The following is a 19958-nucleotide window of genomic DNA, read 5'->3' on the forward strand; positions in this document are numbered from 1 at the left end:
GAACTCACCACGTGGTCACAAATCTTCTTGTCCCTTTTAAATGCAAAGATTGTTTGTTCTGGCATATAAATTTCAAGAGCGACCAAATTCCAATATTTATTAATGATTTTCTTGATCACGTTACTCTTGGTGTTAAAAGAAGTCACTCAAACTAACTTGTTCATGGCGTCCTCTCTTGGTTTAATTTCCAGTAGGCTCTCCCTAGGACAGTACCACACTCTTTTCCTGGCCCTTCGCAACAGACCCTTGGGATAGCCACGTTCACCAAGGCATTGTAGGAGTGTAGCAGTTTCTTGAAAGAAATCTGCACTGCGCGAGCAGTTGCGCCTCAACCTCAAAACTGCCCGTACGAAAGATTATCCCGTAGGTTTCTTGGATGGTGAGTCATACTTGAGTAATGTGTTTCTCTATGTAGGTTTCCTGTATAGAGTAGTATATATTCTGGAATCTTCTATTTTAAGTGATATACCCAGAAAACTGATGGTATGTCATTGTGAACTGAATGTCTGGCGATCTGGCATTGATCCACATTGAAAACCAATTAGGCTCAGTTCATCACCCGTCCAAATCATGATATCATCGTCAATAAAACGTTTCCATAAAGTGAAGTTATTTAAAAATGGATATTCATAATGATATATGTGTGTATCCTCCTAATTATCCATGTAGAGGTTCGCTAAGCTTAGAGCAAACACCGCTCCCTTAGCCACTCCCTTACATTGGATATAATATTGATTTTGAAAGAGGAAGTAGTTCTTTCTCATTGCTACATCTAAGAGCTGTGTCAAAAATGTACTTGTCTTACTACTATTTTCGCTTGCTCACTTCAGGATTAACCTCAAAAGAATATGTGATGTGTCTTTTACTTATTAAGCCCTGAAGAAGTCCCCAGGCACATTAGCACCAGGGCAGGCGGGAAAATTGGGTATTCAGGATGTGTACATCTCCCAGAAAGCTAGCCACACCTCTAAGGTTGGCTACCTAGTCTGTACAGCCTAGGAAGACTATTGCCAAGTGGTGGAATTGAGGGTTCTGGGTAGAAAGGTTGACCCACACCCCAGAATGTAGTCACCTCAGGCGGCGGATTAGCCGCTGGGGCTAGTAGCCCATTGGCCACTTGCACCCACAAATCTAGGACTTAAGGGCTACCCGTAACACCACCCCCTCAGTTCAGATCTGACTTGCAACAAAGGGCACAAGAAGACACCTGAGTCTGTGACAACAGGAGCTGCACAAACCAAGGTGTGATACCCTGCACCTGTGGCAATCTTCCTGGAACTGCACTACTGTGGCTTGTCCTGGCTCTGTACCTTGAGGGAACGCCACAAAACCTCCATCCGATGTCTGCAGTGGCTTGGTTGGCTACTTTTCTGCTCCGGGTTTCCCACCAGCACAATGTAAGCGGTAAAACCAGCTCCCCCGCAGATCCGCTTCAGCACCAAGGAAAGCCAGGACAACTCTGCACCTGGGCTTCTCAGGCCAGGTATAATTGAACTGACTGTCGTGGCTTGGTACTGGGACCTGCATCACCTTTACCTTCCTTGGATTTAACGTGACTTATTGTCACTAGTGCTCTTTCCCATTGACAGCAATATTAAAGTTTTGCAGTACTGTTTTCCGTCCATTTAAATTTGCTTCTAAAATCTATAACTCAAGTTATAGTTATCCGATTGACTTAGTTTTGGTGTCTAAATTTATATAAGAATCTGGGTTATGTTTATAAAGTGGTGTAATACTGCTTTCCAGTCATATCAATTACTTATCGTCCATGTTGGTACTCTGAAATGCTTAACATGTTCCTTTAGTAAAGCCTGACTGTTCTGGATTTATTATTGTGAATCCAAGGACCATCTTTATGGTATTTTGAGAGTACTGTAGGGTGAAGCCTAACAAGCATCACCACATCATACTCCACCTTCCTATAAAGAAACATTTACTTCTCAAAGTAGACTTTAAGTAAGATAAACCTGTCGTAGTTTGTATTATAATATTGTTTAATTATACATATTAATATAGCGATGACTTAAAAAACAAAAAGCCCCCTGTGCTTCACAGATTCCGTTAAAAAAAAAGTCTCCTATCCCAGTTTTAATTGGGGTGGAAAACCAATACGATACCAGCAAAATAATGATTAAAAAATATATACTGAGAGGCGTGGCCTGAGGCGTCAAGATGGCCGTCGCACTCGGAGAGTGCTCCGGACCCCCTCCGTCATCCGCCTCATATCCGACGCTGCCAACATACACTCATTCCCTCCACTTACCAGGTGCTGCTCCCGGTGTTGTCCGCTGTCCCCCGGTGTCCTCGGAGGGCCGCCGCGAGTCTCCCTTCTTCTCGCGGAGCCCTTTGCTGTCTGCGGCCTGGCTCACCTAAAATGGCGGCCCCCGCGGTCCGAGGCCCGGACGCTCGAGCTTTTGAGGTCCGGTGCTTTTCGTTCCTGCGGCTGGCGGAGGAGACAGACCTGCGGGGCTGCCTCTCGCCCTGTGACTGCGGCTGGCTGGAGGCCTGCGGGAGGTGTAGACGCCCGAGAACCCGGGTGCCCTGAGCCCACGGGCGAGGCGGGTGACCCAACGACCCGGCCCGGAGCTGTGGCACGATTGCCGGTCTAGGTAAGGCGACGCCTGATTCCGGCGAGCCACCGGAGGAGCAGAGGGGACTACCGGCGCTGGCCCTGTGTTACCCTGGCACACGAGTGCGGACCTGCAGAGTGGACCGGATGGTGAGGAGCGCCCGGGGGGGAGGTGCGGCCGGGGCCTCCGCTGTATGCGCTGAGGCCTGGGACCTGCCTTGTCTGCACTCACCCCCCGTGGAGAGGCCCCCCGGCGCTGGCGCTGTCCTGGTGGATGTATGTCAGTACAACGCGATCTTTTAGATCGCGGTACATGACAAGGCTGCCATTACAACGCAAGTCGTTACAACGACTTGCGTTGAAGGGCGTGGATTGTGGAATATTATAATTTTATATTCCAACACCAGTCCACGTAACAGTAGGGAAGGTGTTGGAATATAAAATTACAATATTCCTTATACAACAGCGCCATCAAGCGCAAGTCGTAGTAACGACTTGCGTTGTAATGGCATCGTTGTAAAGGCAACGCGGTGTACACACCGCGTTGTAAACGATGTTCCCCGTCCTGGTGAGTCATCCTGGGGGAGCTGCGAATCGCCAGAGGGCCCGCGTGCAACGGCCCTCGAGAACCCTCTTCTTCCCTGGGCAGTGAGATCATCACCCCCTGCCCCCCTACGAAATGGGCTGGATTGCGGCGGAGACCCTGAGATCCTAGGAGGGACGTCCACTAGGGGTTTCACTTCGCCACCTTGAAGACGCAGTGTGGGGGCCCAGGACCGCCTGTACTTCCAACGGGGGGACTGAGTGGGTGGTCCCCGGGCTTACCATTGTGGAGACACCCCCTTACCTGTGGGCGGAGGGGTGACCTGGCGCAAGCGTCCGGCCTCCCCCTCCCTGAATATCTGAGGCCTGCGGCCAGGGCCTGCTGGAGGGGCCCGAGGGAGCTGAGGTCCCGGGGTTGCCGACGGGAACGCCACTACTGTCGGCGGCCAAGCCCCCCTGGAGGGCAGCCCCCTTCCTTCGAGGCTGGTGAGCGGGAGGAGGGCCGGCCACCACATCGGGTGGCAGGGGCGACGGTCGAGGCACGGACGCTGTTGCCCCCTCCGGCCTCCCTACGCTGCTTCTTCGAAGATATGGGCCGAACCCGTAACACCCAGACCCCCCTCCCCCCAACACAAACAACAATGGACCAATTCACCAAGTCGGACCGAGACCTGGGTGGTGAGTCCCCAACTGCGCCTGGCCCCACTGGAGGTGATCTCGCCACCATCCTGCAGGCGATAAGCAAGTCACAGGCCTCAGTAGCGAGCAAGATTGGAGAGGTGAGGGTGGACGTGGCCCTAATCCGGCAGGATCTCCGTAACGCCACGGCGTGCATCACTGAAGCGGAGTCCCGTATCTCCACGGCCGAGGATGACGTGGGCGCCCTCAAGCTCCAGGTGGCCCGCCTTCAGACACAGACCTTAGAGTTGCCCCGCAGAGCTGAAGATGCGGAGAACAGGGCGCGACGAAATAACCTGCGCCTCCTGGGCTTTCCGGAGGGAGTAGAGAAGGGGCACGCCGATACCTTCATTGAGGAATGGGTCCGTTCCTGAATGCCCAAGGAAAAACTCTCCCCCTGGTTCACGGTGGAGCGGGCCCACCGCTCTCTCGCTCCCAAGCTACCGCTCGTCCCATCATCCTTCCTATCTTCCACTTCCGAGATAGGGACGCGATTTTGACTGCGGCGAGGGAGCTGGGCCCGGTACACTTCCAGAATTCCAGAATCCTGGTCTTTCCGGACTACTCCAGGGAAGTGCAGACACAGCGTCGTTCCTACGATGAGGTCAAGCAAAAACTTAAGGCTATGGGGCTCCGCTGCGGCCTCCTCTTTCCCGCGCGTCTTAAGGTGATCTTTCAAGATAAGTCATTCGTCTTCGACACCCCCCAAGCAGCATGGACCTGGCTTATAGAGGAGCGTCCCCTCCTGCCTGGCGCAGCCTCCCCCACTCCCGGAGATCATCAACGCACCTGGCGCAAGAGGTGCCCAGGGCCCAGAAGCGCTGGCCTGGGTCTCGAATGCGAGGCAACCGACGGGGTGGAGGTTCCCACTCACCGGGGGCGCAGTCCCGACGGCCCCCAACTCCACCCACGTACCAGAAAGCCTCTTCCCCCACTATGGCTCCCTCCCTGATCAACATAGGGAGTGCCTCCGGGTCAGAGGTGAATTCACGAAAGGCCATGTCGGACTCAGACCTGTCTGGAAGCCCCGTGATCCGTGGCTCTGGTGGTGAAGAGGGGGAGTAACCAGAGTTGCAGAATGTGTCTCCTGTACTTCACCTGCTGAGACTTTTCACAATGGACTGCTCCTGCCCTATGTCCTTGGTCCGCGTCGGCTCCAGTAGCTGGGCCGTTCACAGGTTTATCTTCCCAATGCAGTGTCAGAACTGCTTCATCCTGTTGACTTTATGCTCATCACATCCTTTTTTTTTTTTCCTATCCAGCAGTTGGCTTTCATCCGTTTACATGGAGGGGGGTCCTCCTTAGCCATGTTCCTGGTTGTTGTAGGTCTAGCTAACCGTTTTAGATTAGCGAACCACCTCTTAGAGGGGTAGTTTGAGGTTGGGATCTTTGGGGCGACAGATGCTTCCATTTCAGAAGTGTATGGTGGGGGGAGTTGGGGGGCGAGGGAGGGGGGGAGATTGTTGTCTCCCAGCAGTTTGTTATTTTTAGCCGCCTACGGGCCTCTGTTTGTTGTTTTCGCTGGCAGCAGTCATTCCCTAGTTGTTATCGCAGTAGAGAAACGAACCACCAATCTTCATGGTCATTCCCCGGGGTTTCGGGCCCGAGTGGGTGTCCCTTCAGGCTCATACGGTTCCACACCTAATAATAATAATAATACAGGGTTTTATAAAGTGCGAACAGCTACCTCACGAGGAAGTGTCCCGGCGCTATAGCAACAGTGTTGTGCCCGTTTAGGTAGAGAGCTGGAGTCTAACGTGGTGCCTAGCGTGGTTGGGCAAACAGCCAGGTTTTCAGTAATTGCTTGAAACATGCTTCGGATGGAGCCTGTTGGAGAGCAGGGGGTAGCGAATTCCATAGTGCCGCCACATTGGCCGAGAAGGTGCGTCCACCTAACCTGGCTCTTTTTGCTCTAGGGGCTGTAATGCGTACACTGTTGTTGGATCTAAGGGACCGGGCTTGGGTGTATCTTGGTAGTCTAGCTTTCAGGTAATTTGGGCAGTTGCCGAACAGAGATCTAAAAGCCAGGGTGAGTGCTTTAAATTTTATTCTGCTTGCCACTGGTAACCAGTGAAGGGAAAGGAGATGCGGAGAGATAGAGTGTTTGTAAGGAATCCTCATTAAAAGTCTTGCAGCCGCATTTTGGACCATTTGGAGTTGTCGTATAAGATACTTTGGTAAGCCCAGATACAAGCCATTGGTGTAATCCAGCCTTGAAGTAACTGTGGCATGGATTACAGTTTTTCGGCAGCTAGTTGGTAAAAATCGGAGAATCTTGCGGAGATTTCTCAATTTGCTCATGCAGCAACCTGCCACTTGCTGTATGTGTGAAGCAAATGACAGCTTGTCGTCCCACCGGACTCCAAGATTTCTTGCTGAGTGGCTGGGCGAGGGGGCATGTCCCATCTCTGCCGGCCACCATAGTTCAGATGGTGGAGGGGGGCTTTTTCCGAAAAAGATCATCTCTGACTTGCTGGCATTGAGTTTTAGTTTATTGGTGTTCATCCAGCAGGCCACGTCTTGTAGGCACCCCTTCAGACTCAGAAAGGATGTCTCTGACACCTCTGAATATGGGAACACCAGCTGGGTGTCATCGGCGTATGAAATTGCCTTGATCCCCCAGTTGGCAATTAGCGTGAAGAGTGGAGCAAGGTAAACATTAAATAGGAGTGGGCTCAAGGCCGAACCCTGGGGGACACCACAGCTGAGGGTTTTTGGAGAAGAGGAGACATTCTTTAGAGCCACCTTCTGAGTCCTTTGAGTCAGGTATGATTGTATCCACTCCAAAGCCTGGCTCTGGATGCCTAGCTTCGCCAGTCGCAGCAGCAGAATATTGTGGTCGACCGTATCAAAGGCGGCCGACAGATCCAGGAGCACCAATATAGCTGAGTCTCCCGAATCCATCGACCACCTCACTGACTCGGCCACCTCAATTAGTGCAGTTTCACTGCTAAAGCCAGGTCTAAAGCCTGATTGTGTCTCGTGTAATATTTTGTTTTGCTCAATAAATTGATTCAATTGGCGCTGGATAACTTTCTCAAGCATTTTGCCTGGTGCTGCCAGGAGGGAGATCGGGCGAAGATTGTTGAGGTCCTTGGGGTCCCCATTTGGTTTTTTCTTTAAGGGGAGTAGAGTAGCATGTTTCCAGATATTCGGGAATGTCCCCGAAGAGATGGATGAATTCCATATATGCTGAATAGTGGGGGCCACGAAGTCGGCTATGCGACTCCAAAGTTTGGGAGGGCATGGGTCGTCCGGCGAGCCCGATTTGCATCGGCTGAGTTCTAGCTTAACTGTACTCAGGTCTATCGGAGCAAATTGTGTCAAGATAGCGCGGTCCGATGTAGTGCCAGCTAGATCGGTTTTTTCCGTGATCTTCTCTGGGCCAAAGGACTCATAGACTTTCTTTATTTTAGAGTCAAAGAAGTCAGAGATGCTATTACAGAATGAGACCGATGGGAGGACATCCCTCTCAACACTCATAGGTTTAAAGAAAGACTGTACTATTTTGAAAGTTTCCCTACTTGGGTTTTCAGCTTGCTGAATAGAGTTCGCATAGAACTGTTTTTTTGCTTTTCTAATAGCTCTATGCAATTTTTTGGAGGCTTCCTTATAGTAAGTCTTCTGTAGAGGTTCGTAGTTTTTCCTCCATAAGTGCTCCAGTTTTTTGCAATCTGATTTTTGTAGTCTAAGCTCCTGAGAGAACCAGGGAGCAGATGGAGAGTCTCGTTTAGATGTAGCGGCCGTCGCCGGGGCAATATATGTTACCATAATATGTTACCATATTGCCAATCCAATCGGAGGGTTCTGGGCAAGAACTGGACCCATGATATCGGGGACTAGTTTGCTCCATTGTCTTTTCATAAAAGAGCACTTGCTTGGCGCTGGTTTATCAACTGTTATTTTGATTAGGAATGGTATCAGAAAATGATCTGACCAAATTAGAGGTAGCGGTATATTTGCCGACACGTTTGGAATGTTGGTTATTATTAGGTCAATCGTGTGGCCCGCTCTGTGTGTGGGGGCCTTATTAACGAGTCTGAGGTTAGCTGAGATCAATGTAGATCTCAGTAAATCTGCTGAAGGACAATCTGCCCTGTCCATGTGAACGTTGAAGTCTCCGACAACAAGAAACTGAGGGTGAAGGAGGGAGCTTTGTATGATCATATCCATCAGAGTAGTGAGGTTTTATTCTTTCCCCCCCGGAGGCCTGTAGATAACTAGTCCTGCTAGGGATAGCTGAGATCCCACCTGGAAGCAGAAGTGTAGTCCCTCTAGACCCTGGGTGTATATGGGGGCGGAGGAGGTGAGTGTGAGCTGTTCTTTAAATATAACTGCCACTCCCCCCCCTCTTTTATCACCTAGTCGATTGGAGAAACACATTTTATATCCAGAGGGGATAGCCAGTGCAATGGCAGTCATGTTATCATCGTTAAGCCAGGTTTCTGTTAGAAACAATATGTCCCATTGGTGACCTTCCAACAGCAGCCATATATCATCTGCATGCTTTGCAAGGGATCTACAGTTCACAAGTCCCGCGCTAGGGTTTTTACTGATTGGTGGCTTGGATTTAGTAGATCCTCCAGCCTTTGTACTGGCCGTTATGCCTAGTTGTAGCCCACATGTCCTACAGGTATAAGGGAGAGTGGAGGACCCAAGATCGATGCTGTGTGCACAGGTTTCCGCCAAAGTATTGAGAGACCATAGGTTATCCCTCGACCAGACAATTCTATCTATTTGAGCGCTCTCACCGTCAGCGTGTCCGGCCCCGGCCGCGTTCTGGTCGCGGACAGGCGCAGACGGGCTTGCCCTAGGCGTGCCCGCTGCGCGACCGAGATATGCACATAATTTGTACCGTTGCAGGTGGGGGAGGAGTCGGCTTGGGGGCGTGGCCTAAGCAGGGGGCGTGGCCTCCGCTCGTGGCGAGGGAGCGCTGCTACGCTGTGACTGCTTGCTAGCAACAAGTAAGTGAAATTTTAAAAACTACACAAGTATTCTGTGACAGTTTAAAGTTTAAAACACAATTCAATCTGTGACACTCAAAGTTTTAAAAAAAAGATGCCTCGCTCCCGGCTTTCCGCCTCAGGAGCACAACTCTGAAATCTGCCTGGCGCCCAAAATCGATGCCTTTGTAGTGGTCGGCTTGGGGGCGTGGCCTAAGCGGCTTGGGGGCGTGGTCTAAGCAGGGGCGTGGCCTCCGCTCGTGGCGAGGGAGCGCTGCTACGCTGTGACTGCTTGCTAGCAACAAGTGAGTGAAATTTTAAAAACTACACAAGTATTCTGTGACAGTTTAAAGTTTAAAACACAATTCAATCTGTGACACTCAAAGTTTTAAAAAAAGATGCCTCGCTCCCGGCTTTCCGCCTCAGGAGCACAACTCTGAAATCTGCCTGGCGCCCAAAATCGACGCCTTTGTAGTGGTCGGCTTGGGGGCGTGGCCTAAGCGGCTTGGGGCGTGGCCTAAGCAGGGGGCGTGGCCTCCGCTCGTGGTGAGGGAGCGCTGCTACACTGTGACTGCTTGCTAGCAACAAGTGAGTGAAATTTTAAAAACTACACAAGTATTCTGTGACAGTTTAAAGTTTAAAACACAATTCAATCTGTGACACTCAAAGTTTTTAAAAAAAGATGACTCGCTCCCGGCTTTCCGCCTCAGGAGCACAACTCTGAAATCTCCTACATCTGCATTCCCACACATCTTTCATTCAGATGGCATCCACCTTCATTAGAACTACCCATGTCCTCTCCTGGAATGTCAATGGCTTCCTTGACCGTATCAAGCACATAGCGGTCCTTCGCACAGCCCAACGCCACGAGCCGTACATCCTATTTCTCCAGGAGACGCATCTCCTAGGTACACAATGCCAGTTCTTAGCCAGGTACGGATTTGATAGGGTCTGGCACTCAGGCTTCGCACGAGGCTCCCGAGGGGCGGCTATGCTACTTAAGAAAGGGTTTCCCTTTGCCCTAGTTAGAGCCGAGACTGATGCACAGGGCCTCTATGTGGCCGTTTCTGGAACGATTGAAGGGCGTACTGTGAACCTCCTGTGCGCTTATGTCCCACCTGCGCTACTGACCCCCACCCTCCGGCATCTTACGTTCATCTTCTCCTCTTTTCCGCAGGGTCTTACGGTGGTTGGGGGGGATTTTAATGCCGTCCTGCAACCCCCGCGCGATGCGACCGGAAACCTATAAGAGGGCCGCCTCGCCTTTGCGAGAACCCTCTTGAGTTGGACACTGGCCCTGGGACTCTGTGATATATGGAGGGTCTGGAACCCCCGTAGGGATCAATACACTCATACGTCGGCGGCCCACCATACCCCCTCCCGCATAGACCTCCTGCTGCTACCTGCGACGGACTGCCAACTGGTCTCCGGGGCCGTGATACTGCCCAGAGGGATCTCTGATCACTCACCCGTATCCCTCCGTCTCTGATCCTCCCCCGCGGGACCCCGAGCGACCTGGCGATTGAATGCCTGGTTTTTGCAAGACTCCATGCTCGTTGACTCAATTGAGCAGGAACTCCGTCACTACTACTCCGCTAACACAGGATCGGTTCCCTCGCCGGCTACGCTGTGGGAAGCCGACAAGGCAGTTATCCGAGGGGTGGCTAGGGGTGCGGTCCACGCGAAACGGGTGGAACAGGCAGCCCACCTTGTGCAGTTGGAAGCCCAGGCAACACAGCTGGAGAGACTTCAGGTGGCAAACGGTCGCGGGGACTCCTCTCGGCAATTGGCAGTGATCCAGGAGGAGATTCGCCGAATCTCAATGGAATCCGCGAAAATGCTCTGGCGTTCCTCGGTGGCGCGGATCTACGAATGGGGAGATAAAAACGGTAAACTCTTACACAGTCTAGTGTCTTACCCCAAAATCAACCGCGTGATCCCTGAAATCCGCTCTGCTACCGGGGCCCATCATGTGACGTCTTCCGCCATAGCACAAACTTTTGCTGACTACTACACGAACCTATACGCTGCTCGCCCCCCCGCCGTTCCGCTGGCGGAGTGGTTGGAGGGGACTGGGGCCCGGCTGCCGTGTCTCCCCCGAGAGACTGCGAAGACAATAGATCACCCCTTCACCCCAGAGGAAATTCACAGGGAGATATCACTCCTGCACTTCAGCAAGACACCCAGTCCGGATGTTTATCCCCAGGAGTACTACGCGACCTTTCGTGATATCCTTGTTCCCCATTTAGTGGAACTCTTCAATCACGTAACGGAGTCGGGCTCCTTCCCACCAGAATCAGATATAGCCATAATAGTGGTCATCCCCAAAACACATCCGCCCTCCCTGGATTGCGCGGACTATTGTCCGATTTCGCTGATTAACACCGAGCTCAAGATATTTGCTACTGTGTTGGCCCAGAGACTCTGACCCCTCCTGCAGGAGTTGGTGCATCCCGACCAGTGCAGGTCCATGCCGGCCAGGGGCACTCGTCACTGCATCCACCGCCTCCAGTTGGCAATGGCCCACCGTGCTCGCCTAACCACGTACCTGGCGTTGCTTTTCATTGATTTTGAAAAGGTGTTTGATACGGTGGCCTGGACATACCTGGAGGACGTGCTGGAGTGGATGGGCTTCGGCCTGCCCTTCCGCCGCATGGTTAGGGTCCTCTACACCAACCCCAGCGCCTGTGTTCTCATTAATGGGGAGCTCTCCAAAGCTTTCCCAATCCGGAGGGGCAGATGACAGGGGTGTCCGCTTTCACCCCTGTTGTTCGCGCTGGTAATGGAACCCCTGGCGACGCTCATCCGGCATGACCCACTCATCAGAGGCTGGGCCTGGGACTCGAGCCAGGTTGACATAATAGCCCTTTATGCGGACGACGTTCTGCTTTATTTGGCGGACCCAGCCACTTCCGGGCCCAGATGTTTGGAGATCCTCTCTGTTTTTGAATGGGTCTCTGGGCTCCGATCAAATCCGGCAAAATCAACTCTGGTTCCCTTGCACCCCTCCCGGGCCTGCTGCGACTGGCAGTCGAACATTCCCTAGCGGAGGCAGTCGTTCAAGTATCTGGGTGTCTGGATCACCCTCTTGCCAGAGCTCGAATGGGCTTTAAACGTTGCGCCTTTGGTCGCCCGGATGAAGTCCGACCTCAAGAGGTGGCAGGCCCTTCCCCTTAATCCCCTGGGCAGAAGTGCACTTTTTAAAATGATGATTCTCCCCCGCTTCCTTTATATTTTGCAAAACATCACCATCCACCTCCCGGGGAGTTGGTTCCGAGAACTGGACGGCGTTCTTAGCAGATTTCTATGGGGAGGAGGGAGGCCTCGTCTAACCCTAGCGCATTGCCGCATCCCCCCCTTCGATGGAGGCATGGAAGTGACAAGCCTACCTCTACTACTTGGCCACGAGGCTTCTCGTGATCCATGATTGGTTTGCGGGCGGCTGGTCCGATCCGGCATACCGAGTGGAACTCACCACGACAGATTTCATGCAGATTCAGTCCTTTCTGTACGGCAGCTCGATACCGCAGGACCTACCCTCAGTCACGAGAACGGTGCTCACGGCCTGGCGCACAGCTCTGCGTCATGTGCGGTGGAACCGTACGCTCACTCGACAAACACCGCTCTGGAGCGGAACCTGGATGGGTGAGGTCTCGTCCCTAGCGGGGTTCCGCCGGTGGGACCTTGTCGGAATCTCGCTGCTTGGAGACGTATGGGTGGGGATCACATTCGGTCCTTTGCCGATCTGCACCAACGACATGCGCTTACCGCTCCCAATTCTACAAATATTTACAACTCAGGCACGCACTTCACACGCACTTCCCCTCCCCTGCCACTCTTCCAGAATTCAGTCCACTTGAGGCCCAGGTGATGATGGGGAACCTGGGGAGAGGGAGAGGGGGAGTGTCCCGCATCTATCGTTCACTAGTTAATAATGGCCCCGCAACTCTAGACAGGCTCCGGGAACGGTGGGAGGGATGGGTGGGCCCTCTAGAAGGGGCAGATTGGCGAGATGCCCTTATGGCGCCCAAGACCCTGACCACGTCCTCTAAGTTACGCTTAGTACAACTATATTACTTACATGCAGCTTATCTCACCCCACTGCGCCCTTTCCAAGCCCGTGTGAGACCGTCCCCAGCCTGCACGCGCTGCGACACCACGCCAGCAGACTTCTATCATATGGTATGGCAATACCCGGCGCTGACACCGTTCTGGGAAGGGGTTGAACACAAGCTTACGCAGGCCCTGGGATGGGAGGTTCCCCACAACCCACGTCGTATGCTCCTGGGGGTGTTTGACGGCCTAGATGGCTCCAGGGCAGATAAGCGCTTCCTAGGGACGGCTGTGGCAATGGCAAAAAGAGATATTGCGGCGCTCTGGTCTCAAGCCCAGGCACCGACGGTGCAGAAGTGGAGAAGGGGGGTGGACTGGTGTGGGACGCAGGAGGAGTCCCTCTTTGAGGCCCGGGGTTGCCCGGAGTTATTTGGAAAAGTATGGGGTAAATGGTTCAATTTGTTGCCACTGTAATGATCTGTCTCATTTTCTTCCGCCTGTAATGCATACCCAATCTGCTATACGCGAACCAGCCGGGTGAACCATGTACCGCTCGACTGTGATTAACGTTGTATTCCCTCCAATCATGCTTAATCTGCTGCCAATGATTTTCTTGTGTTTTGAAAAACCCAATAAGATTGATTATCCCAAAAAATATATATATATTCTATTATGCGAAAATAATCTGATAGGCATCTTCGGATGATCAAGTGTTTATGCTCTGAAATGGTGGATCCGCATGAGGCTCGTTTGTGGTCTTGTTTTTGTACGATACAAGATTCCCTTTACTAATCATTTAGAAACATAGCAGATTTTTCCCTCACTTTTGATCTCCTCCATACCCACATGCCCATAGGCTGCTTTGTATCTTTCTATTTTTTGATTTAATTACCCCCTTTTTAGTGCCAGGTATACTTTATATTGTAATTACAACAAAATAAAACGCTGACCCTTTCTCTGTTAGACTTTGAGTGTGATGTACTGGAGAGTTAGTGTATTTGTTTTTATTGAGCCGAAATGTATATATTGTAAAGATTTTCATTGCTATTTTCTTTTTTATGATATTTGTTACAATATTTCTGTTATCTTTACATTAGGGAAACTGGAGAAAGTACGAGAAAACCAGTCCCTCGAAATTTAATGGAATCTGCAGAGTATATAAAGGCATTGACAGCTTCACTAAATGCACAAGACTTTCGTGTCAGAATGGATGGAATTAGAAATCTTTTGTCGGATTGTGAAACTAACCAAGACCTTGTTGTTACAAATATTGTAAAGGTAATACAGTATGCTCAGCTATAACATCACCGTTTTGCTTTGATTGTAAATTACAAACCAATGTTTCTAAAGATTTCCATAGTATTGGCATAGGTCACTTTGTGAGTCATCAGAATACCATGTTTGGAAGGTAAAAGCTCTGCATGGATTGGTGGCATGTGCTTGTCAGGTTTGATTTGTTTTTTATGTATTTTCCTGATGTTTTTCTACTTTCAATGAGAAATTGCTTTAAATATGGTAATTACTGTCATTATTCTCTTGTTCCTCAACTGGAAGGAAAGCCATGCTTGTGGAAGTAAGCAACACGGACTGTGGGCCATGCTCATCCCGTCCATCTTTTGCATAGCTTGCTAGATTTTTATATTGACACTGTGGTAACGTAAGAAGCTAATCTTCTACCTCACATATTCTTGTGTGAAGGTCTACTTTGCATCTTGGTTTTTGTTAATTTTGATGCTGTTTTATGGCAGGCGGTGAAGTTATCCATGCAGTCAATTGTTTTTCTGCACCAAGAAAAGTATACCTCTGTTGCCCAATTCAGACCAGCTGCTTCAGATTAATAGCTTGCAAGCCCCTCAGACAATGGTTAGGGAACAAGGAAGCAGTAAATCAGCACTTATCCTAGGTTTAGCTGCTAACTTGTATCACCAGCTGGAGCAAGTGCTTCCTTGACCACCGTTTTTCATTTACTTATAATGGCACTTTTGTTTCACTATTGTTAGGATTACCTTGTCCTTTCCATCAAAAATTCAATTGTGACTTATAGCATTTGAAGTCCTAGAGTTAATGTTGCCTAATTTTGCATGGTAACCACATAGCCTCATCTAGTTTTCTTTGGAGTTTGGTCATAATTGGTTCAAGATTTCATAGTTTACTTCATAGTATTTTAATACAATATTATGTACAAATATGTAGTGAATAAAAGTGTAAAAATGTATCACTTCATATAGTGATACTCTCAAAATCCACATAGTCCCTGCCTTCCCCGATCCACTGCCTAAAGAAAATCAGCAGCTCAATTGGAGCCTCACTGAAAGTATGTTACTAAGCTTTAAAGCAACATGGGTTAAGTGCACAAGGATCATATGTTTAATGTCTTAAATGTAGTTATTTTTCCTTGCAATAACACCAATGACTATTCATTTACTTATTTTAAACACCACATTTTTCCACATTGCGGTGAAATTAGCACCAAGGTTGTAGCATCATTTTATTACATACACTGATAAATGGATCTTTCAGTTTCACCGGGTGCATTTTCCCTGGAGTAACAGTCGGACTGTACATGGTTCATTCAAGTATTCATGATTGATGCCGATTCTTGCCTTACCATTAGGTACCTGTACATTTTCCTCCCCATAAACCAACTTCACATCGATTCACTTGCAGCTCACTATTTACCTTTCATACCGATCTGAAATTCATACTGGGATTGTAGCATAATCTGTTGTCCTACATGAAGACTCTCGGGTGTTGAACACAATCCATCTCATTCCTGCTGAATGAGGTTCACTTATTCAGTGTTAGATAATCTATCCCTTCCCCTATATATGTATCCTTACCCTCATCTTAACTGCCCTTAATTGGAGCTGTATAGTCACAGGTTGTCCCATCAAGGTCACTTGCCAACGGAGTGACTGATAAATTGTGATTAAAGCTTATGGAGTAGTGTCTATTTGTTCTCATTGCCACCATATTTATAAACACTGTTTCCGATGAGCTCATTTCCTATTCATAGCGACTTGGTTAATAATATTTAGATATCTGCAAAATGGTACTCCTGCATCATCCTGATCCTCAACGGCCCCCCAAAAAACTTCAAAGTGCATGTCTGCAGTATTATCAAAAATGTGGGCCATCATTTCTTTGACACTTGATATTTCCTCCTCATAAAAGGGAACAGCAATGTGTACAAATCCAGGCAGTATGCATAAAGTCTCCTTCCATTGTTTGGCGATGGATGATTTGTCCTGAATGAAACATGAAAATCCTACTTAAGCTAGTTGGTGTCAAATACGTCTAATGGAGATAACTAAATTAGATCAACTTCAACCCTGGTTTTCTTGAAACAATGGCAACCAATAATTACTTTTTAGGTCCTTAGGTGGTGTCCTGAAGCCCACAAACTACTGAGATATTTCGGATGTGGTTTACCTGACTTAATTTCCGTTCATTTAGTTGATGCTGAGATTCGCCTCTGCCATTGTATGTCATAATACTATAACATCCACAAACTCAGACTAACATGAGTATAATTATTTGGATACGTACTAAGAGGAAGGGGTCCCAATGTAAATGAGAACACAGAGTAAAAATAATAAATAAAGTCACATAGACAATAAATCCATCATCAACTCCACGTCCCAATCTTTCATTTATTGTATTATGTGGAGTATGATAATCTTTGATGTATAATTTGAACCTTTTGTCTGTGTCTTGTACATAGTATGTAACTTTTGTACCTAGTTGGTTTTTGATCAATTGATTATTCTGTCACTTGAATTCCCTCCCTACCACATTATCCTCACAAGATCACGCACACCCCCCTTTTTTCCCCCCAGGGGCACTGCTCCACCACCTATTGAATGTGTAAATATCGAATATATTGAATACGCATCCCCATTGTGATTAAAACAATGAGGTTGGATTTATTGTCTGTGACTTTCTTTATTATTTTTACTCTGTGTTCTCATTTACATTGGGACCCCTTCCTCTTAGTACGTAGCGAACCCAGGTCCCAGTGACTTTATTTGGGTAAAACCCCCCCAAGTGTACACTATAATTATTTGGAGGCACCCACAATGACGCATATGAAATTTGACAGTAATCATTCGGTTTTATTGATCATTTAATTTGTCTTCATTTAAGTGCATCAAATAAATCACTGATAGTTCATCTTGTGCCAGAATGTAAATCCTTATTTTACCCCCACAGTCTCTAAAATGGCCAGCCTTTGCAACTAAATCAGCACACCAACTTGCTGTAGGGTGGGCCCTTTGTCGGACGTGCTAAAGTAACACGTGGTAACATCGCACTCAGGGTACTGACTGGGTTGTAAAGGCGTGTGAGGAAAGTGCCTGAGGGGTTCTGTCATACAACCACAGCCAACATCTATTTCACAGCACAAAAGCGTTCTTTCCGGGCAGGAAGAAAGGTATTGTAAAAATAAAAACATTTTATTTTTAAAGTAGCAATTATTATGTTTGTGGCATCCGTAGCTGTAGCTATTCATGTTGTGCATACTCCTGCCATCTAGTTTTGGGTATGGACTTTATTTTTTTCTCGAAGAAGTCTTTTTGAGTCACGAGGTATGGTGACTCGACCTATTTTAGGAAATGTGCATTGGCCTAGACTTCATAGTCATATTGTTTTTCTTTGATGCCACTAGGTGTTCTCGCCAGGCCTTTGGCACTGTCCCTCGTCGTACAAAGCAATCCCACTTTTCATCGATCAACCCTTTGATGTTACTTCGATGCGTTCTTTTTCGTGATCTACAAGCTCTCAAAGCAGGGCTCTCCCATTCAACTCCATCACACTCAACAGTCAAGAATGTCCACATGATGGCAAGGGCTCCTTTTCGGTTCTGCTCATCTTGCCACGCTAAGTATCCCAGGACAGACTTGCACGAAGTTTGCAACCTGTGCCTATCTCTTGATCACCAAGAAGAATCCTGTGCTGGCTATCTTGCGTTCTATAACAAACAAAAAACTTTGAAACTGTTGGATGTGTCGCATTGCCTCTGCCTCAATAGCATAGCGCCAAGGAGAGGAATACACTCCGTATATCTTTGGAGAAGCTGAGGAGGAAGCTCTGCAGCAGCTGGGCATGTCCGGTGTGGAGGTTAAAGAGTCATTCTCTTTGGAGGAGGCCACCTCCGACTGTGGTGTCGAAGCCGAAGGACCCCCGCCAGCCCATCAACCGTTGCCAAGTGCTGCAGTGAGTACCACTAGCATCTAGCTCTCGTGCTTCTTCAGATGTCTCTGGTACACCACTGGCTCATGACCAACATTGAACAACCAAGCTGGACCCGTTGCCTTTAGAACCCCCAGCACCGAGACCTGCCTTGAAGCCTCGCCCCTCTACATCGACTGCCACTTTGGTGCCGGATCTGAAAACGTCCGTTCGGCCACACTTAGGGGCATCCTGGATGTAGACCCTCTGCGGCTCCATCCAGGCCATCTTTGGAAGACTTCGACCAGCCCATCCTGCTGAGGCTCCAGGAACATTTAGACCCCGGCCAACAGACGATCCAAGCCTCCTAAGACAGAGGAATTGTGTCTGTGTACCAAAGAACTTTCTACAAGCCCAAGTATTTCAGCCTGTACAGAGCCCTGTAATGCAATGGACTTGGGGAAACCGCTTCAATGGAAGAGGACAGAAGGTCAACCACTCTTGACAGACCTCACAAACTCCCTACATCCTTTGATAGGAGATAAGCTACCTCCTTCTTGATCTTGGACAACTTCTTCTTGGAAGACGCAACTGAGTCATAATGGTATCGACCTGAAACCCCAGGAATTCCAGACTCTGAGCAAGAATCATAACAGACTTCTCCACATTAATAATGATTCCTAATGCTTTTGAGAGACCTGTTGTCCACTTCATGTGCTTCAGCATTTCTCCCTGATCTTGAGATATCAGGAGCATATTGTCTAGGTAAATCACTAAATGCACACCTCTCCTTTTCAAGAAGGCAATTACTGGTCATAGGACCTTGGTGTAGCACCAAGCAGCTGAATAGAGACAAAGGGAAGACCACAAAACTGATAAATAACCCATTTCCGACTAAACCGCAAATACTTCTGAGATTATAGGTCCATAGGAATTGTGAAGTAGCCGTTTCTGAGGTCCAACTTCACAAGCCAAGCTTTTTCTTGCAGAATGTCCCTTAAAAGATTAATTCCTTCCATCTTGAAGTGTCTGTCAACTAGAAACATGTTCAGTTCCTTTAAGTTTATCACTGGACGCCAGCCCTTGTCCATTTCTTTACTAGGAAGACAGTACTCCGAAAACCCTTTTTCTTTGTTGGACACCTTGCAAATAGCTCCTATGAATAACATTTGAACTACCTCTGAATCTACCAGCGCTCATTGCTCCTGATCTAGGGCCAACTCCCTTGACTGACGCTTCTGGTAAGGTGACTGCAGGACTATATCTTGAAACCCCTCAAAGTCTGCAACACCCAAGAATCGTTTGTTACGGCTGCGCATTTTTGGGCGAAATAACATAGCCCTACCCTTGAGTGGGAAGAATCAATAGGAGGGGAAAATCTTACCTTGATATCCAGCTTCCTGAAATCTGCCACTGCTGCCTCATGCGCGTGAGGCTTGTCCTCTGCAGGAAGGATCTACTGTTTGCACGGAAGACCCTTCCGTAACCCCGCTGACCTCTGATTGCCACGGCTGACGATCAGTCCTTTCCTGTCAGCCCTTATAAAAACCCTATTTTTGAACATGCGCCTCATGTTCGTTTGCGTCTTACTGAAAGCAGAGAAAGTCCAGACATACTTCAGAGTTTCCGAAGAGTAGACCATTCAGGTCTCCTTGTTTGTAAGCTCTCTCAGTTTAGAGTTTATTCTCATTAAGTTATACCTCCTACGCCTCTGCAGTTAAGCCAGCATTTGCATTACCGAGGAGGCATAAGGACCCAGAGTGTCTAACATTTTCTCTTGGCACTGCTTAAGGCAGCATTCAAGCCCCTTTCTAGGGTCCCTTCCTGCCTTAAACAGAAAGGCCATTAACTCTGGATCTAAATTGATGTCATCTCTGATTTGTTATCATGGAAAGACCTGGGAGACACTACCCTCATTAAATTTTGCATCTCCCTTATCAAAGTACTTGCAAATCCAGAACTTAATAAAAGATGTTACATGGTCAAAGGCCACCAATCTGACC

The 19958-nt window shown here is 48.8% G+C and overlaps 1 protein-coding gene across 1 annotated transcript in view; it reads left to right on the forward strand.

The window, feature by feature from the left end:
* TOGARAM1 (TOG array regulator of axonemal microtubules 1) overlaps positions 1-19958 on the forward strand; it is a 778500-nt gene that overhangs the window by 650842 nt on the left and 107700 nt on the right. The window contains exon 19 of the mRNA XM_078659754.1: positions 13884-14064. Coding sequence (XP_078515880.1) covers positions 13884-14064 — 181 coding nt within the window. The remainder of the gene's footprint in view (positions 1-13883; positions 14065-19958) is intronic.

Source organism: Lissotriton helveticus, chromosome 9 (genome assembly GCF_964261635.1).
Source record: "Lissotriton helveticus chromosome 9, aLisHel1.1, whole genome shotgun sequence".
In the NCBI taxonomy this organism is placed as follows: Eukaryota; Metazoa; Chordata; class Amphibia; order Caudata; family Salamandridae; genus Lissotriton; species Lissotriton helveticus.